General features: G+C 35.5%; 1 protein-coding gene across 1 annotated transcript in view; it reads left to right on the top strand.

Moving 5' to 3' along the window:
- Positions 1-5,917: 5,917 nt before the first annotated feature.
- Positions 5,918-24,732, top strand: part of CDX1 (caudal type homeobox 1) — a 20,215-nt gene continuing 1,400 nt past the window's right edge. The window contains exons 1-2 of the mRNA XM_072403115.1: positions 5,918-6,464; positions 22,049-22,194. Coding sequence (XP_072259216.1) covers positions 6,008-6,464; positions 22,049-22,194 — 603 coding nt within the window. The 5' untranslated portion in view covers positions 5,918-6,007. The remainder of the gene's footprint in view (positions 6,465-22,048; positions 22,195-24,732) is intronic.

Below are 24,732 nucleotides of genomic sequence, written 5' to 3'. Positions count from 1 at the left end.
CTTTTATAGATTTTGTATAAGGTTATATTATGGGTTGTAGATTGTTTAAGGTCAATTTACACACTTTGTGGCGCCATTTTATGTTCTGTGTTTCTATAACCATACAACAATAAGGCTTTTATATAGGTGTCAAGTAGTAAAGTATAGGTAAAATTTAGTAACAGCAAAACAGCTGTAAACTGATTTAAGGACCTCTGGTCAGGCCATCTTAGACCCTGCAAACCAGATCATTACTTTTTTTTAACTTTTGTACATTTATATTATTAGACAGAAGGTTTATGCCAATTCTGTTTTTTCCTTTTTTTTCATTTTAGGAAATTGATAGAATGGGAAGGGATTATCTTAAAACTGTAGAGTTAACCCTGTCTCTTCAACAACATTGTCACCTTGAAGGTGATAAATTCTCCAATGGGGACAGAGACAGCAGTAAAAACACTCCCTGGCAGAATTACATAGTTATAAACCCACACCAGCTTTTTATTGATTTGGATGTCCCCACTGAAAGTTTTTACTTCTGTCCCAATGACGACGTGTCACCAGAACTAGAATTTAGGAGAGACCTCTTTAATAGGAATCATATGTTACCAGACTTTTCCCCACTACATCAAAAAAAAAAAAAAGTTTTGGCTTGAGATAAAGCTAATCAGAGTACTGCTAATAATATGAAGGTATGGCAGTCACAGAATTTTCAATAGCAGAACCGCCACTACACTTCTGTCACCACTACCTTGTTGCAGTGTCAGATGTTAAAACTTCTCATGGAGGCCTTAATTTTGAAGAATGGCAGACCCAGAACCCACCAAAAAGAAAGTTTTAAAGGTTTGTGAAGAGAGTCCTAAAACCCAGAGTGGTATTTTTCAATGTTTGGTTGATGCCAGAATATTAAAACACCTACATGAATTTCCCTTAAAGTGTATTAACATTCTAACAATTTACTCTTACTCGCTCTTGTATGTTCTAAAAAAATACCTTTGCATATGTTGTGTTATATTTGTTCAATAAGTGCATAAAATACCAGTTGTTCATGTAAGGGGTTTAGATGGGTCTGAGTAGTTTGAAAATGGAAAATATGGAAGAAAGGTTTGTATGGTCATTCTGCAACAGGACCAAGGAGGTAAATGTATTTCTGGTGGATCAATGTTTTTCTGTACCTGCAGGTCTTTAAAAGACAAAACATAGGGAAAAATGCATATGTGGCAGAGATATCCCATTTTTTTCATTGTTCTTGTTGACACTAAATTTACAGCTCATTTTGCCAGCATTTGAAATTTAGTCTCACTGGCTTCCAAGAAATTTAATTAACTTTATATTACAAAGGATACAGCAAGAGAAAGAAGATTCTGTGTCAGTAGTATTAGGGTACAGTGGTAACATCAATGATGTCTTCTCAGTGCTTGAATCCCCAAAATGTAAAAAGGATAATTCACTTAATCTATTGTGGCTATTCATAAGTGAAATGGTAGTCCCCAGAAGTACAAAAAATTCCCACTAATTTGTTTGGTATTTATGACTTCAGAGTTTTAGCATAAGGCAATACATTTTTATTCCAAAGCCTAATGTATTTTTTACAGTTTTACAGTCAAAATTCACCCTAATGAAAACATGTCCATGCATTTATATGCAATAGGTCTTAGGTGAATTTTTACATTTTCCCATTGTAATACTTAAACAGCTATCCTTTAATGTTGGCCAAAGGCTTTCAATAGTGGTCCGATCTGACCACATGAAGACTCTTCTTTGACAGTCACTGCTGTAAAATTGCAAGGCTGGTTCATCTGTAGGTTTACAGCAAGGACAGTGGTGGGTGGGAGTCATATCTTTTTCTTAGGAAATACATTAGCAAATGTCACAAAATACCTAATGTGGCCAATAACTGTTTTCATTAATATCTTTTAGGAAAGGGCTGATGCTGTCTGATGTTCTCAAACGTGTGGGTGTCTTAAAATGACAGCCAAAAAATTGTAGGGTCATGATAGGAAAGTTTAGAATAGTAAGTGGACAGACCTGTTACCAGATGTACAGCATTCAAAAATGCAATCACTTTTCACTTCAAGCTACACAGTGCCCAAAACTCAGCAATCTCACATTGGATCTCACATCCTCCACATCTCTTGAGCTGCTGAAATGACACCATTTATGTTGCACAAAATGGCACTCAGATGAGGATTAGGAAAAATAGGATAATACAAAACAATCTAGCATTAGTTGCAAAAACTGTCCAATGTATTATTCTGTAAACAATAAAATATGATTTTACAATCCTCCTTTGTAGTTTTGAGGAGGATGGTATTTTTTTGTCTTCGTCCTGGGGTGATTCACACTCTCTATTATCATGTTCACCATTGTCACTGGAATAAAAAATATAAAAGATAATCACAACAGTACAGGTGAATAGAACCCATTTCATGGAGACACACGATCTGTTGAGTTCTAAAAGAAGTTATCTCTTTAATTGTAAAAATGTCTCTGCCTTTCTGTTGTATCTCTGAGACAGCAAAAGAAAAATTGACTAGGCTTCAGATATCTTTTTGCATACTAAGTAAATTTATAAGGAAAACACTTACATCTATTTCTTACCTCTCACAGAGCTCAATGTAACCCCCCCCCCCCCCCCCTTGACATTATGCTTTATCTGTTTTTCTCTACTAAAGAACTGAACTATGTTTATTTAGAGATCATCCAGGGTGAACATCTACTTCCATTGTTTAGATATGACACAGCAATATAAGTATTGAGACCACTGCAATTCTTCACAGAGCCCTAAAGGACTAAAACAGATCAGCCTGGGCCTAAAGTGTAACTTTGGTGTGAATATAAAAAATGCAAGCAGACAGGCTTGTTTATTGCAGAAGGGCAGGCTATGTTCTTTAAAGGCAGAGCTAAAGTTCAAATTTTATAAATATATGATCAGGCCTGTCATTATTGCAGAAACAGACAGGAGATGTCTCTTCTACAATTTACCCTTTGATCTGCCAGTATACCCGGCATACCTGGCTTCCCCAGCCAGAACCAAGAATGAATGAACTCCCACAAACGTGTATGGGAGTTATGTCATCCCGGCCAGGCCAATCAAGATCCTCTCCAGGAAAGGAAGAAAGAAGAAGATGGCAGCACCCTGCCAGGGAACAGGTGAGTAATGCTGGTTTAGTTCACTTTAACCATGCCCCACTCTATTCAAAACTAAGAAATCACACAGTATACTTAAGACCAGTAATGCCACTATTGTTTTTACTGCTTTTGCAGGATTGTGAACAGCTCATTCTTGCTGGAGCATCTTCTGCCATTGGCAATTTTCAAAGGTGAGAGCTCTAAGGCAGTCATTCCTAAAAAAAAAAGTTAGGTTGAGGACATAGAGTAAAGAAATCTTTTGCATTGGGACCCACGTGCCAATGAGTTCTCAAAGCTGGAAAATAATGTACTTTTCCTTAACATCATCTTCAATTCCTCCACCAGAAAACTTTGTACTCATTCTTGTTTTTCGATGTCTTTCCCCAGAACTCTGTTTCCTTGATGAAGTAACAGTTATTAGGTTCTTTCAAGAGGTTTTACAATAGTATACTGGTTATGGACGGTACACCTACCTGGAGATTTGGGAGCTCTAGCAGGTACACCGTCCTGGAGATTTTATTTATATAATGCCAACATGATAATGCTGTACAGAATATATAGTCATGTCACTAACTGTTCCACAAGGAAGCCCACAAAGTAATTATTACCATAGTCACTCGGCAGCGTATCTAAATGTTTTTGGAGGACTCCAATTAGTCTACTAGTAATTTTTAGGGTGTGGAATGAAAACTGAAAGAAAACCCACATAAGGCCAGAATGCTAGCCACTAATGCAATGTGCTACCCATGTCCCTGTATACGAGACAGAGGAAGGTAGGCCACATTTCATTCATCAGGTTCACTTTTGCATAGACCATGAGCAATTAAGAAAAAAATGTATGGGTATTGTGGAATAATAGGAGAACAAATAATTGCAATGGGCTAGTATGTTATACCAAAATGGCTAGTTGGATGATGGGCCCCTCAAATAGCGGGGTGTTGAAGCGAAGAGTTAGGGGGGAGTTTGGACATTTGACTTCAAACAACAATTTGTAATTATTTTCCAGTAAAAGTTCCACATTAAATTGGTTTACCTACCAAAATGGAAGCTGGGATCCAAAATACCACAGAATAGTTGAAATCACCCTTAGTGATAGTCTTTGCTTGTAACATGAAGAAAAGGAAACAATGACCGATAAGTTGAAAAGATTTTCCATTTTGATGTAAGATGTCTGGGTGGGAGATCCTATAAGACATGTATTTTTTTATTTTTTTTTTTGCTATTGATTTTGTGTACTATATATATAGTATATCATGTTAATTACCTTACCTTATAATAGGTGTTCAGCAAAGCTTTCTCTTTTGCTTCTTCCGATTGTTGATTGTGCAGCACTTGTTCAAAATTACCCATCACAATTAGAATAGCCAGGTTTAGAACCAGTAAGTCTTTATTTTAGAGAATGGCAACAAAATAGCAATGACCTTACAAATGACATGATGAATTTCACACAGAGATGCCTTTTTAGCAATTGTTCCTTTTTTGGTTCAGCCTTTAGTGAAATTAGAGTCACTGTTCTATTGTCCACTGCTGTCAAATAAGCATGCAGGTGATACATGAATGTGTAACGCCAAATTAATAAATAGTGGAGTCCTCATCCTGGCTAACATGTATGGGTGGGGAGATTTGTCTAAATAGATTTACAATTTTTTAAAAATGTTTCAAATATAAAAATATGGAATGGTTTAGTCTATATAGTTGCTGTAAGCAGTGTCTTCATGTCTGTCATAACTATCTGCCTGTTGTAAATGGGAAAAAAAAGGAATGGCCCTTTTTCCACATTGCAGGAAAAAGTCCAGATCTCATGCATGCACAGGAGCAGCCTGAAGCCATCAGGTTTCCCAGGCACACATCCAGTCTTTACTGCCACGGCGGTAAAGTCAAAAGGGGAGGGGCCTCTCCATTTTTATAAAAAGGGAAGATAATTTTTAATTTTTATAAAAGGGTTACCTACTCTTTTATATAAAGTAAAAATTTTGGTGATAGATGGACTTTAAGGTTCATCTGAACTGCAGACAAACCAAGTCAGACACAAACTTTTCTTGCTAATCACTGAATTTTCCACTGGAATGCAGTTGCATGAATTTGCGTATAAAATGCAAACGTTTATCAATATGAACTTACCATAAAATCTAATGTCATAAATGTTGTAGGGCAGTTAGTAAGTGTCAGATGGTCTTTCAATTTGCAGACTTTCAATATTGCAGTGTTAGAACTCGTTTATCTTTATGGGAGTCGTGGTTAAGCTTACGGCATTGGAAATGTTCCTCAACCCGAGTAATCAGCCTCATTATTCTCCAGAATTTTCAGGCACCTGATACACAAATACACAACTAATAGTATAAATAAATTAGCAGATGAGTCCTATTCATTCACCCAACACATTAACTTAAACCATAACATACATTTACATTATAGAAGTTGCTGCAGGTAATTATCAACTTCCTATCCAGGGAGGATCCAGTGTACACCTGTAATTCTCTCTACTAGCAGCCACAGTGAACTTTGGAAGGTCTTTAAAACTTTTTTTTCTGTGTTTGGCTTGCACTGAAAGTGCTTTGGTTTGTTAATTGAGTTTGTAGTATTGTAGTTTTTCCTGGAGACACACACACAGTGACACACACCAGGGCTATCTGTTAAGCAATTTGTACCATTTGAATTCACCTAGTGGCTTCCACTTTGATTCTTGCACTTGAGTCCCTTTGAAATGCAAAACTGTCTTTCAATGCAAATTGTATGCCTAGTGGCCCAATAAAAGCTTTAGACAGGGAGGTGCTTATCAAAGTGATAGCTAGTCAGCTGCCAAGGAAGGTGAAGGGAACAGCCGTGAATCAGGAAGAAGTAAAGCAGAGTTGAAGAAAACTCCAGGAGAGAAGAGACAGCTGACCAGGCAACACACATTATGGCTGTGGACCCATTGGGAAAAATTTATGTGGGTTATCTTTTGGATAAGGATACGAATATGTACTCCAATCCCGTAAGGCACCCTGGCCTGAACCTCAACCACCAGAATTATGTACCAGCTCCTCCTCAGTATTCAGATTTTGCCAGCTATCACCATGTTCCTGGAATTAACAGTGACCCACATCATGGGCAGCCTGGAGGAACCTGGGGTTCTCCCTATGCTCCAGGCAGAGAAGATTGGCATTCCTATCCTCCAGGACCTCCACCATCTTCAGCTAACCCAGGCCAAATTGGTTTCAGCCCGACAGATTTTAATCCTGTTCAACCACCGGGCTCTGGACTTATGCCACCTGCCATCAACAGCTCAGTGCCACCCTTGTCTCCTAACACGCAAAGGCGCAATCCTTATGACTGGATGAGGCGCAGTGGAGTACCAGTCAACAACCCTACCAATGGTGAGTAGACTATGATACTGACCTGAAAAGAAAGGATCCATGTTAGGCTCAGTGTGTAGCTCCAATTTGTTCTAAACAATAACAGAAATATTGCAATTATTCTAACAAGAGGTTTAAAAGTGTTTTCATTTTTTTAAATTAAATACTCTTCAAACAGGCAGTTGTAATTCCTATTGTTCATATTAGAATTTATGTTTTTGGACAACTGGCTTTTAGAATACTTCTTCTTGCTTTGTCATTGTTGGGTGTAATTTTTGTTATGGTATAATTTTAGGTAAAATATTTATCCAATTTATAATAAATCTACGAATATTAATATCCTTGGCATAAATATTTTAGGTTTTATGGGTTATGCATGTGTTAGTGCAGTCATACTACAGTGGGTAATTACAGTTGAGAATACCTTGGGGGTCTTCATGAGATTCATCTGGCAACAGACCAAAAATCCAAAAGATACTGCTCCTTGGGGAAGGCCTTGAAAACAGCCCATTTAATGAATGGAATTGCCAAAAGCTAGTCACAATTTTCTAAATAGGAATGGGTAATGTCAATACAGAAATGCAGAAACAGGATTCCCGCCTATATGTACTCCAAGTTGATGAAGCTCAGAAACTTGATGATATGATGGTAGTTTCCGTAATAAAATTGTGGCATGAAAAGTAGCCATATTATCATCATCCTATTTAGTGTGTGTTGGGCACTTTACCAATTACTGCTTGTGATACAGAGAGAAAAGCAAAAAGAACTTTGGGTAAAAATGTCCTACAGTTATATTTTCTTGCAATACTGTTTTTGGAATATAGGTGCTCAGGGCCAGTTTAGGTGAGATTATTAAAGATATAGGGATAGTATTTAAATATATCTGTCAAAATTCCGCCCTAAACTCTTTTAATTAACACAGATTCACTCAAGGTGCATGGATTATTTCTTAAACTATTTTTACAGGGTGACCAAAATAATTGGATCACTTTTTTTATAATTTTTCTTTAGAACATGCTGGGACATGTAGTGCCACATACCCGATGTACCCAAAAGTTGCTTCATTTAGGTAAAGCCACAGTAGTCTGTATGTTTTAAAGTGAACCTGTCACAAATACGTTATTGGTAATGCAGTCATTTACAAACGTGATATAAAATCAAATTTATAACAAGTGTGTCAGTGGCTGAATTCAGGTGAAACAAAATATTTCTAGACCCAGCCATGTTGAATAATTATCGGCATCGGAACTCAATCTCTTCAATTTTCTACAAAGTTTTCAGGGGTTTAAATAAAGGAGACAATATTACAAATTTTTCCACCACTCAATGATCAACAATGGCAGATTATATTTAAGACAAAGCTGCAAATTTGCTTCTGTGTTATACACAATGATTGTTCCTGATGTGTGATCTTTAATTTATTTCCACATAAAAAGCAATATTCTGCAATATATGAGATTTAAAAAAAGCTTTACAATAAGTAGAAAATAGAAGGCTAGATCTTGTGCAGTTACAATTATTTTTTTTTTTTATTTTGGTCTAACGCTTGCTCAATACCTCAACATATTTTTTCAAGGTGTCTGTTCTGGCAGCAAATATGAACTTTAACCCCGGTTTATAATGTTGTGCATAACACATGCTCCATATATATTTACATTATGCTTATACACAGATTCACAATTTATATCATCCTAAAAGTAAAAAATACAAAAGCGGCGTCAATAGTAAAAAAATAGTCAACAGCATTTCAAAATATTATAAGGATTGCTGTTGCTGATGTGATGACAAATAAAATTTTCAAAGTAGCAGATGTTTTAGTTAAAAAAATTCAAGTAAGGTAAGGTATCTTTAAGAACAGAATGTGAACTAAAAATGTGTTTCTTTTTAAAAGTTTCAAATCTTTGTTAAAACAATCCATTTAATTTAAACTAATTGAAAACCAAGGGCAAATCTATACCTCTCAAAAGATGGCCAAAATATATTTTAAAGTAGTATTAGTAATTCCAATAACAAAATATTACAACTGTATTTAGAGATATTTTAAATAATACAAATGATTATTACTATTGCTATGCAGTAGTTTTTATGATCATAAATATCGTTATCGCCTCTATTCTGTCAATAAATGTACGCAGATGAAGGATACCTCTTAAGATCAAAATAATATAAATCATTATTTTGTTGTAATATTTTTACTAGGTTACTCTAGTGAAAATATTTGCAATATTATAACCAATAATCATTGTATTTTCATCAACAAACTATTGAATGAGTTGGTCCTCTTTTGATGTATAGCAAAGTATTCTTCGAAGCAAGGGAATATACAATATTCCCTTCCCTACTCTAATATTCTCTTCTCTAATATTACTTTTTCAGCTCTAACTATTCCTTTTATTAATAATGCCTTAAAACATTGGAAATACTAGTTTATTTTAGGGATCAGACACAACTGCAGGTTTAGGGGGATATTCTGGATACGAAAATGTGGATATAAAGCAAAGTGATTTATAATATACTGTACAAATTGTATTTGGATACACCTTTCTCAAGCAAAGTTTTTGGGACCCTAGGGTCCCTTCAGAGGTTACTTGGGGCACTTTGAGCGTTAGTAGATTGATCTGCCCAGTTATGGCACCAACACCACCCAGCAAAGCAAGTGGAACAGTTTGTTAACTGGCTGCATAGGTGCATATTTCTAGCGGGCCATCAATGCATGGGAGCACTTCATTACACTATTGTAATAAATGTAATATTGTAAAAGTGTGAGGGGACTCTTGTCTCATAAGTGTACCAGTGTAGTATGGCTTATATACCATGGTCAAACTGTACATACAAATATTTTTAGGAGGGGCTCCCTAAAACCTGATCATTAATTTAGGGTGTTCTATATAGGAAAAGGGTTGGGAAAGGCTACTGTTATTTATATTATGGTAAATGTATGATCTATGTGAACACATTTACATTAGATCATACATTTTGATGCAATGAAACTTTTTTTGTCATGGAATAAACCATGTCAAACCACAATACTTTATTCTTCATTGTTTATGTGGCTACTAGTAGTAATGTGATAATTGTGATAATTGTGGTCCTATTATGCATGTACAGACTATTAAGTAAAAATAGAGGATGTATTATCCTCTTGTGATATAGCATATTAGTTTTAAGAGTTTATAATCTACAGAAGACACTAGTAAAGTAAAGTCTAGGATAGATTATAGCTGATATGGTATTTGAATCCTAATTTAAAAAATCTTCAGACTTTTTATTCTCGCCCCCTTGTTTTTTTTTGGTGTTTTCACTATACTATTTATAGGTAATGTATGTATCAATGAGACTTTAAATTCATTGTCTCTGTTTTTCAAAGACCCTATAGTTTGAAGTTGTGGCCAACAATAGTTTTGTAAACAAAGTTAACTTAAAAGAGAAAGGAAAAGATTTTAGAGGGATTGTTTAAAGTGCCAGTAATACAATATAATTAAGAAGTTTCTAGTGAATGCTTGGCACACTGTATCTATACTATGCTGAAACAAAAGTTTGCACTGTCTTAATTGTTTTATGTAGTGTGCTGTGTGCAACATTTATGGAGAAACAATACTAACACAATTATGACTGCCCTATCAAAATAAAGAGATGACTTTAAGATACCTTAGCAAGCTATGTAGTTTCTTCAATGTAAGGTTTAATGAACTAAATTTCCAGGCTTGGTGCCAAACTTTGAAAATAGATGAAGCTAGAAACTGTTTTGCCAGTCTATTTTTTATTGTGTATTTAAGTAAAGCCTTCGAGTTGTTTACTGGTTGAGCCTATCAAAAGAAGCAAGATCAAAACCAGCATTAAGTTGGGGAAGCAATATAAATTGGGTGGGTAATAGTAAGCTTTCTGGCTTTTACCCTGAAATTCCCTCAAGATGGTATAAATTGGAGATTGGAGAAAATGATTATGAAATGTCAATGACTACAGTTAGAATAGAATCATTAGATACATTCATAAAAAAAAATCGAGAAACTTTAAATTGCATTTTTGTTGGGTCACTTATATAAACTGTAGCTTTAAAAAACAACTAAATTGTCATATCAAAAAAGCTTGCAGTCTTACACATAAAACAAGGGTCTGTGGAATCTTCACTCACCTGAAAACAATTCAATAACAAATGTGGGCAGAAAACCTAATTTATTGAGCTAAAATTTGGTATATAGTCACTTACTAAGTGTCTATTTTTTTGTTGTAACATAATTGAACCTAAATCACATGCTCACATCCTTTACATGGAAGCAAGGATTCTAATATTATTTTCTCCTATAATTTGTTTGGAGGGAAAAATAGTTACTGTTTATAGAATTATCTTTTATTTGTGTATTATTGCATCCTAGTTACTGTTATAATACACAATTTTCTAAAAGATGCATGGTAAACAAAAATGAAGTAGTAGTGACTATCTCTGTAACAATAACTAATATTGTGATTAGGCTTACAGGTACTTAGTTTGAAAATAGCCTATTAGCTATTATTTCACTATATTGTTTAAAACGCTACTTGTCTCATTAAAAAAAAAATATTTAAGATTCCTATTTTATAAAAACTATTATTTATATATTTTTAATTTATGATTATTATTAAAACATTGTACTAATATTAGTAACAATATTATATTTTTAAACTCATTCCAATTTGTAGGTAAAGCATTTTAATTATATTGGTAGCAATTTTTGCAATGTCTATTTAAGGATTCATAAATATAAACAGATTTTTAATGAAAATAATAAAATTGTGTTGACAAACATAAATATTCCAGTCTGTTAGATAGTAGTAGTTTAGTGTTTGTTTTGTTTTTTGAGTATTCAGTAATGAATAACCTTTCTAAAACTTGATTTTAGACTGGAAGATACATCATTTTCTTTATCATAAAATGATTAGGTCAGGCTTTTTATACCAATAACTTGAAAATTTTAAAAATAATGATGAAATCAAATTATAGTAGAGAATATTTCAATAGCAAGATAATGCTTTATTCATATGATGAATTCTTTTAGTGGAAGTTCTGTTTATTTATTATTTTTTTTTAATGAATGGGTCCTTTCAAGTGGATTTGTTGGGTTGGTGAACATTAGTTAACTGGTGAATCTTTAGTCATACAAGGATTAAAAGTGAGGTTATCCTTAGGTAATTTTATTATTGAGGCTAATTGTCAATGAATTGTAATTTTTTCCTTTATCATCAAAATCATATATTTTGCCCCAGAGAAATATCTGTTCATATAGGAAACACATCAGGCAGATTTTCAATGTATTTTCCATACATTCCTATGGAAGATGAGCTTTAATGGAAACATTTTTTGGGTAAAATGTAGACCAAAGCTGTGTACTGAAAAAAAAGTTTTATCATTTTTTATCATTATCACAACACTGCTTAGTTCTATGCAGGAGGGAGGTAAGCAAGAGGAAGCCTTTTGTATCCTTCCCAAAAGCTTATGACCGTGGTCAACCCCTCTTAAATGTTTAGTGATGTGACAGGGTGGATCTCCTAATGATGTCGGTGAATTTCTGTACAGATCTGGTATTGTAAACTTTCATATTGGGTGGCAATCATCCAGCATGTATACATAGTATAAATCTATTTTGTAGTTAACCATTAAGTATTAGGAACTTCCTCATCTGATCCATATGTATATAGGCAACACATATATGTGATGAAGAGTCTAATATTAGCTGTATACTAATTGATTTGTACATGACCAGGTGAATGAAAAACCATATCTCCCTGATATTGTAGCTTTATCTGAATCACTACCATGCAACACTTGATGATGAACTGGTTCCAACAAAGATCTTTTATCTGAATCATTACTATACAACACTGAATAAAGATCACAAACTTTGATGGAACCTAATTATGCATTTGCTGGATTTTTTTTAAACTGTAAAGTTCTGGGGGGCAGTTCCCAAAAACCAGGAGCTTCCTGGCATTTACTATAACTACATAGCTGCAGCGGTTGTTGTAGTAAATATTGGAAAGTGATTATATTGGCGTTTGGTTGCCAAGAATAGAAGTGCTTGCTGACCTAGCAAGCCTTATTCAGCCTGTTTGGCTCAGTAGTTAGCACTCTGGCCTTTGCAGCGCTAGGTCACAGGTTCAAATCTTGGCCAGGACACTATTTGCAAGGAGTTTGTATGTTTTATTTGTGTGGGTTTTCTCTGTGAACTCTGGTTTCCTTCCACATCCCAAAAACATGCAGTTAGGTTAATTGCCTTCCCTTCAAAGTTGACCTTAGACTATGTTAATAACATGTGGCTATGGTAAGGACATTAGATTGTGAGCTCCTTTGAGGCACAGTTAGTCATGTGGCGTTGTAAAGTGCTGCATTATATGTTGGCAATAAATAAATACAATGCTTTTTGTAGGACCATCATAAGGTTGGATGGACATCCAGTTTTCTTTAGAGGAAAAAATCTACTTTGTGCAGGAGAATGAACTCCAGGTGATGCTGGATTGACATATGAAGAAAAGATTGGGACATTTGGATGTCTCAGGATAAAAAAGACCTCCGATGCATCAGAAAAGTTACAATAATATTACAATAATATAATATTACAATTTTAACCTTAAACCTTTCCACTTAGTCTGGGCCAAGTCCCTGGTCCTAAGCTATCCTACTACAAGATTTATTCAATACAACTTGTGACAAGTGCCAGGGGTTAGAAGCAGAGGTAAGAGGATAGCAGAACTTGTTTTGCACCAAGGAAAGTGGAAGTAACTCCACATGAAAAACCAAATAAGCATGTTTTGTAATCTGCAGTTCAAAGGCTGGCGGGGCAGCATTTAGTACTAGTTTAACCCTTTCAACTCTAAATATCTATTGTCTTTATGAGTTGTTACTTTACCTTTAGCTTTGTAGTGTTGAACAAGGTCTTGTAAACTTTTTTTTTCCATTCTCTTGAGATAACCCAAGATAAAAAAGGCCACAGTATATATGAAGTCAAGTCAATTGAAGAAAGTAATTTATTTGAATTAGGTTTTAATAAAGTTAGGGATATCCTTCTGAAAATTATTTAAAGTGTAATCATAATGGTATAGCTATCAGTTACCTCCTTTTTTATTATTTTTGTAGAATACAGGAAAGATATGTTAGAATTTTTTTTTAAAACCAGAGTACATTTAGATATAAAACAAACAATCTAATTCTGTTTTTGGCTATTTTCTTTATTACTTGGCTGTAGGGAACTGGATTATTTGGCAAATTAATTTTAAAACAACATACAGAGGCAAAAATTGTGTGACGCTTAATTTCACTGAATCTTTGAAAAAAAAACATAGTTTCTCTAAAATTGAGCCACACTTGTATTTTACAGATTACATACATATACTTTATATATATATATATATAAAAAGGTTGGCTAAATAATTTCCTCCACAAATGATGGAGTCCAGATCGTGTAGGCACAATAAATCTGAATAATGCCCGTTCTTATCATACCAATATTTTCCAAATATTCAAGGCAAAGCAACAGGTTTTATATAATCCAAAGCAGAATTTACTCACTCATCTTTCACCACCACTACTGTGCCAGAATATAGCTCTGAGGATGGAGAAGCATGTTAATTATTCCACATGACAAAGCTGGGCTAATGGGTGCTGTCACATAGAAATCCAGTTACCTACAACTAGTGATCTTTTTCCTGGCAGTAAAGCAAAAGGATTTGCTTCTGGGGAAGGGGGCATTAAAGGGAACCTCTTGCTTTACCCTTTATTGGAAAGCGCAGGTTCTCTTTGAGAATAGACTTCTGTTATGACATTTATGCACTGCTTAGCATCAGTACTCGATCTAGTCTCTGAGAGTTAATATATCCAGATCTGAAAGTCAAGCTAGCTAATGCATTTTAGCTAATGCATAATGCATTGTGATTTAAAATATATTACGTTGTTAGTCTCCAAGTATATACATATTTTTTTCCAGTATTAATAATGTCATGCATTTATGTTAAAAATATACATTTATATTACTCAGCACTTAGCAGTAGTATAGTACTGTAAATTGTAACTGTTCACACCATGGAAAAACACAGTTTTCACTTTATGCACTTTAAAGCCTGCAGTCAATATTGGACAAAAACCTGGTACTCAATATTTACAGGCCACAAGGGTCAGGTTATGACAGAATCTATACATAGATCTCTTTGGAGAATTTGAAATTTTACAAGCCCTTTCATTCTGATGTAAATCAGTGAAAGCTATGTCATTAAGAGGCTTCCGTACAGGAAGAGGGAGGAGAGAAACACAAGTACTGATACATATTCATTGTTCTCAGGCTTTGTCTTGTCCTGTTCTTGGGCGGAGGAACACATTGAAGCAGCTTTGATCTTTGGCACAATTCTGCATTTTAAACTTAAAAGGTTTCCTTGTACAGTAAAAATAAAGAATAAGATTGCATGAGAAAGTGACCAGGTCCAGGATCAAAACCCACTATAGGACATGTCCTTTCCACTTCCTTTTTTAGGGTCACTTATTTGGTTGTAAAATGCTGCTTCTGTATGTGGCACTGATCGTGTATGGTTGACAATCTTCTACCATTGTGGTAAATGAAATGCCAAAAACCATAAATACATGTGGTGGATCCCTATAGCATATCCAGTCCCTAGCGTTCTAATTCTGTCTGTATTTGCACGCAAAAACCGTTACATTTATTTGCATGGAAATTTATTTTACATTGTAGACCTATAATTCTTAGGCATAACTCACCGAAATATGTCCAATATTTATTATTAAACTTTAAATAAAAAAAAATCAAAACAACAAAACAAAAATCTGTAAAAAAATAAAAAAAATAAAAAAAATAGTGAAACCTGTAATATAACTGTATAGTAGCATGAATAATATATATATATATATATATATATATATATGTATATAATTTTATATATATATATATATATATATATATATATATATATATATATATATTATATATATATCAAGAGTTCTTTATATTGGACTCAATGCAGCTATTTTGTTTTGAATGCGAAAAAAATTTTTTTAATTTCCCCGCCACTCCTCCCGCCTGCACTGACGTCACCAGGAAACCCCAGAGAATGTCTCTGCAGTCACCGGCTGAAGATCAAAGAAAGAAGACATGTCCTGAAGACCTGCAGGGACGAGCAGGACGCGGGGGGATGCCAACGGAACAAGGTAAGTGCTTTTTTTAAAAAAAATTTTTAGCAACCCCGAGTTTGACTTGGGATTACCCTTTTTGCAGGTAAACTCCACCCCGAGTCAAACTCAGGAATTCTGCTAGGGGGATTAAAGGCCAGTTTGGCCAAAAAGTTAAAAATGCATTACAAATTTCTCAACCAGGGTTCTGTGGAACTTTGGGTTCTTTCAGAGGTTACTAGGGGTTCCTTGAGAAATTAGCAATTTGAGAGTCTCAGGTCAGTTTAATGGATACCAATAATCTTTTTGGCCATCTGTAGGGGGACATTCTTCCCACTGGCGAATAATGTAGGAGGCATTCTTCCTACTGACCACAACACTAATGTACTGCAATCTGTGAGTATAGTAATTAAAGCAGGGGTTCCCTGAAGACCTGAAAGTTTTTTCAATGGGTTCTCCCATGTTAAAAAAAAAGTTGTTGAACACTGGTCTATACCATAGTCATATGCAATAACAAAGTCTAAGACCAATTTTGAAGGAAAGACAATTAACCTAACTGCATGGTTTTGAGATGTGGGAGGAAAACTGAAGTGCCCAGAGGAAACCCACACAAACACCAGATAGTGTCATGGCTGAGATTTGAATTTGTGACCTAACACTGCAAAGGCAAGGCTAGCCTCCGAGCCAATTGTGCTGCCTGTGTTATATAGGATTTTGTAAAAGTTTGAATTTTATATATTCACTTATTTTTAATATTGATGAACATTTTTCATGTAATTTTATTGTATTGATTATATAAAAAGTGCTGCACTAGTTAAGTTGAATATTTTACATTGTTTCTTACTGCACTTACAATGTAGCATTCTTTTTAACTGAAACCTTGCAATATATTGTAGTGATTTACACTTTTCTAATCTAATGTTGATAGGTAAGCTTAGAAACCATCCTCAAACCATGTTTGAGAAAGGAAAAGCTGGTAAAACAAGGGAAATCAAATTTGCCTACACAAAGACATGAATCACACCCTTACCTTGTCTAAGCTGTAAATGTTAACAATGTAAGCCCACAATTTTATAGGTTTCTATTTATAGCTCTGTATATAGAGGAACACTTAAAAATAAATCATAATTATTATCTACGCTCATGAAAGTCATTCTGATCATATGTAGATAAAAAGTATACTGGAGATACTGTAAATTAATCAGATGCAGTAAAATATTTTTTTTTTATACCATAGAATACAAATACATTTTTAACTAGAACTGTGTAATTCTAACAAAGCTGAATATAGTTTTAATATGCAGTGGATAGCTTAGGAAAATAAACATGTACAAAGAACTGATATCATATAGACATAGAACTGTCATCAGCTCTAGATGGAGTCAACAAAAAGCCAAGCACTATCTTCCTACCCCATATGACAGCATTTGGTCAAGCACCAGTACTATCACATGCGATGAAGGGGAGAGAGTCAAAAGCTTTTTAAATCCTGGAAGAACCAGGTATTTACCTTACTGCTCAATGGAGCATTGAGGAAATTAAGGAAAGGTAGATATGTGCTTTGCTTTGTGCTTTAACCTTTACCCTTTGTCCTATCACCAGATCTTCTTTAGATTACATGTGCATTCAAAGTATCTTACGCATGGTTTGTGTGTATATGTATATATCAGTGTTTCTTGGCCTTTTAAATGGGGGAACCCCTTGAAATAATTTTCAGCTCTTTAGGTAACCCCCACTATAATTACTATATTCACAGCTCACAGTATATTAGTGTGGTGGTCAGTGGGAAGAATGCCTCTTACCTTGTTGGTCATTGGGAAGAATGTCACACTTACAAATAGCAGTCACAAATTGCTCAAGGAACCCATAGCAACCTTTAGAGGAACACTAGGGTTCCACAAAACCTTTATTGAGAAACACTGCTATAGCAAGAAAGAGGCCACTAGACACCTCTTGGGCCTTCTTGTCTTTGAGATGAATAGATCACCTGTGAAAGCTTAACCCAGCCATTCACTTCTTCCCCTCAGGATGATTGGTATCTGTTAAACTGACCTGAGAGGTACAAATTGCTCACATCTGAAGGAACCCTTTACTACCTCTGGAGGAACCCAGGTTGAGGAACACTGCTCAATAGTAATCCCTCTTTACCCTCTGGCAGCTACATAAAAGGTAATGTAGGGAGTTAAAGCAGAGCTAAAGTTACACTTTTGGAATTACTTGATTGGACCATGTCCCATTACTACCGGACCCCCCTGAGTATCTGGGAAAAATCTGAGCTGCTCATACCCAGCATCAGCATTTTTTGCCAGGATACCTGCCAATCCTGGCTTGCCTTGCACATGCCAGGAATGAAGGAAATCTGGCGCACCTGCTCAAGAGTTATTTAATCCTGGCTTAGATGATCAGAATGGCCAGAAATCCTCTACAGGAAAGTGAAAGAAGAAAAAGACCCTCTGCAAGGGAACAGGGTTAGGTGGGCAATGCAGACTTAGTTTTTATTTTAAAGAGATGCGGTTGAGTTGGGCCAGCACAGACATTACCGAAGGAGCAGAGGACAATTCCGTGGCAAAAGAAGGGTCTTTACAAGGAAGTTGACTAGTGAAGTTTGTTTGGAAGTTCAGAAGCAAGTTAACAAAAATTGTTTTTGAAAAAACAAAAAACACTGATAATAAGCATTTATAATACTTTTCTGTGCTTTTACCTGTATATTGGTGACATATTGCTGGACCTCCTATTGTCAGTGTTGTGTCACAGATTAATTAGCAGCAGGGTTAAAATGCCACTGAATATGACTTCACTCCACAGCTTCTGTGGAAATCAATAATAGGCCAGGCATTAAAGCCTGCTATGATTAGCCAGCTGTCTGCAGCTGGGATAGGAAATTAATACCTGTGCTTATCACATGGATAGTTATAAATCATTATACATTAGAGGACTGCAAATTAAGTGGCTCATTAATGCTGATAAATAAACAGATGGCTTACATGGATACTGATGTGAAAATAACTCAAAGGTGCCGTCCCTTTCTCTTCTATTAAACACAAACACAAAAAAGCCAAGGCAACATCTTTATAAAATATTGATTATTGAATTATTACTGTTTTACTCAGCCAGATTTCCTATTTCTCAGAACATAACAGCACTATTGAAAATGAAAGTAGCAGCTTCTGAAATACACATCAAAGGTTTCACACTGATGGGAGGACATTCGGTCTTGTTTAAGAAAAATAATACATTTTGAAAAATGTAATATATTGCATTTTATCAGTCCTTAGTTAAGTTACTGTAAATATGTGTGCCGAAAAACAGGTGCATTGAGGTGCCATCCAAAATAATTGGTACTGCAGTGCGTCATCACACACAGGGTGCCTTATGCAGCACAATAACATGAATAGGCCTTAAATGTCAAAGTCTCACCTGCCCACCAAGAAAGCTTGCCAAAATCAATTAGTATTTGTTGCCTGATGTCAGTGTAGACAACAAACATTCTAAAAATCAAATCTAATATCAGGAATAAATAAAAGAAAACTAAACATTTTGTCAGTTAACAGTTTTATTCTCATTTAGCCTTTAAGACAGAAACAGTTATCAGTCAAAAAGAGCAGTCAGTTTTAATGATAGCCTTTGGCTAATCTCAGATGTGCAGTAACCCACAGTAGTTTACCACATGCTCCATTGTGTATGTGTTTGCGTTGCGATGGTGTTCTCTCACAGGGTGCCGCCATCTTCTTCTTTCTTCACTTCTTCCTTGCGATCTTAGGCCATCTTTATTGGCTGAGCCAGGATGATGTAACTCCAGCGTGGGCACGTAACGGTTCATTCATACCCAGCATGAGCAGAGAAAATGGGAATGGTGGTATGCTGGAAACCAAAGTTGTCACGTGTGCATGCATAGCTCTGCTTTTTTGCAAGAAACCTGGAGCGATCAAGCAGGTAGGATAGATTATTGCAGAAGGGAATAGTCCTCCTGGTTCTTATTTTGTACTACACGACAATTAGTCACTATGCTATGTGGAGATTAGGAGAATTCGAAAAAATAAATTCGCCAAGAATGCACACACTATGTTCCATATACAAGAAAAGTCAAATGCATGGAAACAATGCAACAGTGCGAATGCATACTTACCTACACTTTGAGAAGAGAAAATTTAGCACAAAAGTATGTAGGCAAACCTTACATCAATATACCTCCCCCAGTTACATGAACCAATAAAAAATAGATTGGTTAATTCCACAAGTCATTTTATTGACAATTAAAGTGTATGGGTTTCAAATTTAAAGGAAGGAAAATGTTGTGCAATTGATCTTTTTTAGTAATTAAATAGGTATTGATTTACAGAATACTATACATTAGACATAAAGGTAAAACAAATGACAAGAAAAGAGGCACAGAAGGATTTAGTTCCAAACTAGCGGTAGTTCCTCCTAACGAGAGACATTTGGGAGCTATGTGAATGAAGGTAAAGTAATACTGGTTCAGCCAGCACGATGTAAACAAACTGAGCAGCTCATCTTACATTATTGATTTGTGGAAATATAATAATTTATTTTAGATCTCCCCGCAGACAGCTAGACTCCAGGATCAAATGGGATAACCTAACATTAAATGACAATATAGGTTGGTAAAGAAAGGAAAAATCGATCATTAAGTGCTAGACAAACGTTACAGCACGTTCCTTTGATTTTATAGGGCAACAATTAACCCCTTTACCTTTCACTTATCAGTGTGAAAATCCAAGCTTGCCAAATAGTGTCAACAGATAGTTAACTACTTTGGTACTTTATTGATCGACACATGTGTCAAGATGTTGTGACATGAATTACTGAACCATTATTATGATGTCAGGATGAAATACATGTATATAGGCTCAGGTCAGGTCAATAATACATTAGCCTTCAGAGAGCTCAGCAAGGGTAATTTTTTGACACATTTTCAGCACCTAGAACATTTTAAACCCCAAGCATCCCAGTGACCTAATTCCAACCCCCATAGGAAACCTTCTTGTAAACCTGATCCTCACAATAAACCAACTCTGTGACCTCCCCCAGTCTTTATACTAAGACATTGTACACACGTCAGATGATTCTTGGTTAATATGATCTGTCGGGCTTAACCTACCTAACAGGGAAAAAGACAGCATTTATTTTAATACAATACCCATACTATTCAAATGTAAGAAGAACACCACAGTGCCGTGTGTGCAGCACTCATTCATAATGATCACGAAAGATTGTTTCCAATGACAGTCATCTGACATCTGCATGGGGTTTAACTAAAATGGAACTTGGCAAATCAAAGCTGTTGTCAGAAAGTCAAAGAAAAAATGAGCATCGTAAGGCGACTAGCTCATGATTAGGGTGCCTAACAGTTTAAGTAGTAAATTAGCAAAGAAGAAACAGTAAATCATTAGTAAATGCTAGAAAGGGTTTAATTTATAGCATGAGAGAGATCAGTATGGAAAATTGTGCCATGTGACACCCCAGGAAAATGGTTTTTCTGACATTATTACATACAATGGAGTATTGAAAATGAACTTTAAATGATGCCCAGTAAATTTGCATGGATTATACATCTGCGGTTACTTTATTCTAAATTCTTGAGACTTTTTTTGGGGTTTAATTTTATATTTATACAAATAATGAAATGCAGAACATAGTGCAACTTTCACAAGGTTAAATTATATAGCACATTTATAATGTAGCCAAATAGTATCTCTGTACCTGTACTATACAACCATAGGGAAATATAACTCAAAGAAGTTAAACTTGTCAAACTTAAATATAGTTTATCCTGTTATATACCTGTAAATGTTATATTGGCTGTAATACAGATCTGTTTGGTTACAAAGCTATAACATAACATTTATTTGTTTGATTGAGAGACAAACATAGCTTGTTTATTGATTGTTTTTGAAAACATAGGAACTCTGTGGCTCCATTAAGATTTTCGGTACATCTGCTGATATTCTAAAGATAAAATATACATTTATACTAAATCCCCCCTTAAACCAAACTATTTGAGTAGGTATAAATATATAATAAATTATATATATTCTATACTGTTTTTCGTGATCTTTGGCTATCTTGTTTGGCCTGAATGAGATGATGTAACTTCGGAGCATGTATGCGGAAGTTCATTCAGTTGTGCAATATGCCAGCATCTTTTAAAGTAAACAGGCAAATTTTCAAAGAGGACCTATAGTTCCACTTTAAGTAATGCAACTGTCTGTCTCTTTATGCTGCTTTTGCTCTCCTAATAATTAAAGATCAATGCAAAGTCAAATTTGATACTTTACATCTCTTTTTTTCTGCCTGGAGTTCAGCTTTACTTCTGATTGCCAGTGTCTTCAGAATGCTCTAACTCACTAATTGAAATAAGTATGCAGTATTTCGATTTTGAGTTTTTACCAATGCTGTTTTGCTGTGTCACTGACTGACTTTTGCCTGTTTTTAATTTTAGGCAAGACTAGAACAAAAGACAAATACCGCGTTGTATACACAGATCATCAACGCCTTGAACTGGAGAAGGAATTTCACTACAGCCGATACATCACAATACGCAGGAAGGCAGAACTTGCAGCTTCATTGTCATTAACAGAACGACAGGTAAGCCATATATACAGGTATTCCTCATTTAACGACTTACCTGTTTGGTGACCGTGTGCACTTATGACTGGCTCCCCAGCGACTACAAGAACTGTACAGTGTACAGCCGCACAGCATCTCCTCTTTATTCTTCTCAGCAATCTTCCGCAATCTGGGTCTGCAGGCTGTCATTGAACCTGTCATTGGCACATGCTGGTTGCCCACAGGTCTGCAGATTGACTCTTTTCTATGCTCCTCGCTTAACGAACAATTTGCTTAATGACCAGGTTGTTGGAATTTAACCTGGTCTCTGTATATTTTAGTTCTAGCCAGGCATTAAAAAACAGTAGTGAATTAAATAATTTTCTGATATTCATGTAAATGTTTTGACCCTATCAGATCTCCAGAAAAATGATAAGTTCCCTGTAAGGGAAGAGGTAGTAAACTTACCTGTCTGGTGGTCCAAAAGGTGGCATTAATAGCATTACCTGCCTGAATTCAGAAAATATAGATGGAAATAGTGGTAGGGATTTAGCTAGCAGGGGTCCATGCAGAGTGAAAAGCATAGGCATGATTGAACCTTTAATTGGCACTGCCAAAACACTTACTATGGAAAATGTGAAAACCTGCAGTGACCTAAAAATACACACTGATCTAACAACATCATAAACGGCAAAACATATCTCCATTGTTTTAAAGTAATTTGGAAATGAAATGATTTATGACAGAACTGTGGCTCCAGCATAGTATCTTACACATAAAACAATAAAAAGTATTTCATTTTAAATCTAAAATTCATATGAAGTAGAAAACTTGTTAGGGTTGTTTCTTGGAAGGGTAAAGAGTTAATGAGGTAAAGAGTTTGAGTAATGGCCTATATTTAAGTAAATTCTGTCTACTGATTCAAGCTAAATGGCAGTCAGAACTATTAACGTATGATTGGAAAGGCATCCTCTCACCTTATGACCCCAGATAACCAGCACCAAGGTATGCTGAGAATGTACACTTAGCTGTACATGCAGGGAATATTGTGAACAGGCAGGTACATTTGTTTTATTGCAGTCATAGCATGTCTCGTTTGCAATAAATCCACAGTCTAGAAAACATTGACATATTTGGTGGCAAAACTCTTAAATTGATGTCAAATCAACAACAGATCTTATTATCGTTAAAATTCTTCTTGTTATAGAGCAGCCAATTACATTTTCCCATTCAATGCACCCAGACAATAAAAAGAGAAATTGAGTGAGATGTAGGACAGGAGGATGGTAGGGAAGGATGGCATACTTTTTTAAGCAATTTGGGAAAAAACTTCACTGCCCAAGAAGTCCCCAAGCTATCAGGGCAGTGTTATGATGCTAATAATTTTGGGTTGCCATAGTTTGTCAGTTCTAGGATCGGTAGGGTTGTGTGCCCAAAATGAGACATACATACCGAATGACCATTTTTTCGCCAAGGTTTTGCCAAATTGCAGGATTCATTGTGTTCAGATTATGGTGGAGTGGTTCTGGGAGCATGAGGCATCATTTTTACACATTGATTGGCCACCACAAATTCAGTTATTAATTCTTTCGAGAGTCTTTGGGATATGCTGCAGAAGACTTTACAGAGCAGTACAACTCTCACATCATTAATACCTAGCAAAAAAAAAATACAACTCATGAAAATGCTACCACGGTGATTGTGTGCCATAGCTAAAGGCAGAACAATGAAATATTACAATGTGTGACTTTCTTGACCAGGCAGTGAATAAAGTGTATTCAAATTCACCATGTGTAGACATTTATTATTGTAGGTGGATAACTATGAAGTCACACTGATCTTTAGTCTTGTCAACCTCTTGAGGGACATAATGGTGCCAGGCGACCATCTGATGATTACATAACAACATTTGAGATGTGCCACCTAAAATGTATACAAAGCCAAACTTTTTTTTGTAAGTTTTGGATTGTATTTGGTAGTATAAAAACCTCTAATAAGTATTTATTGTTATGTCCTTGCTGATGATTTTCAGCCTCTCTATTGTCTCTATCTGAGGTCCCCGGGAAGTCAAAAATTGTACAGATGCCTCCAAAACAGGAATAGAAATGTTCTAAAGGAGGTACCTGTTCTGGTTACAACAGCTTAAGGCTATGTACACAGGTGGGATGGTTTCTAGAGACAGATGGTAACAAATAAATGAATGAGCACTGTACACAAACTGCTCTTTCTGTTCTTTGGAGAAGGAAGGAGGAGGATGAGCTAGCAGAAACCAACTGTGCCCTCCTTCACTGACACGCATAGCGGTTGTTCCTGAACATCATTCATCTACTTTGGCGGATTGATGAATGACTGCGGGTGACCACTGTACTCAATTTGATTGTTTGACATGTGTACACATAGAATTGTATTTGGGGTTAAATTGTACAGTAAATCTGTGTTTGTCAATGCAGGGCACACGCCAGGTTTATGCCTCAGATTCCTGCAAGAATGCTATTAATGCCACCTTTGCTAGCACACCAAACAAAAATTAACAAAAACTATTTTTTCCACTAAAATTGTGTTGTTATAATTTTTTTT

This window comes from Pyxicephalus adspersus, chromosome 2, assembly GCF_032062135.1.
Source record: "Pyxicephalus adspersus chromosome 2, UCB_Pads_2.0, whole genome shotgun sequence".
Taxonomy (NCBI): Eukaryota; Metazoa; Chordata; class Amphibia; order Anura; family Pyxicephalidae; genus Pyxicephalus; species Pyxicephalus adspersus.
This window is presented reverse-complemented; position numbering and strand designations above follow the sequence as displayed.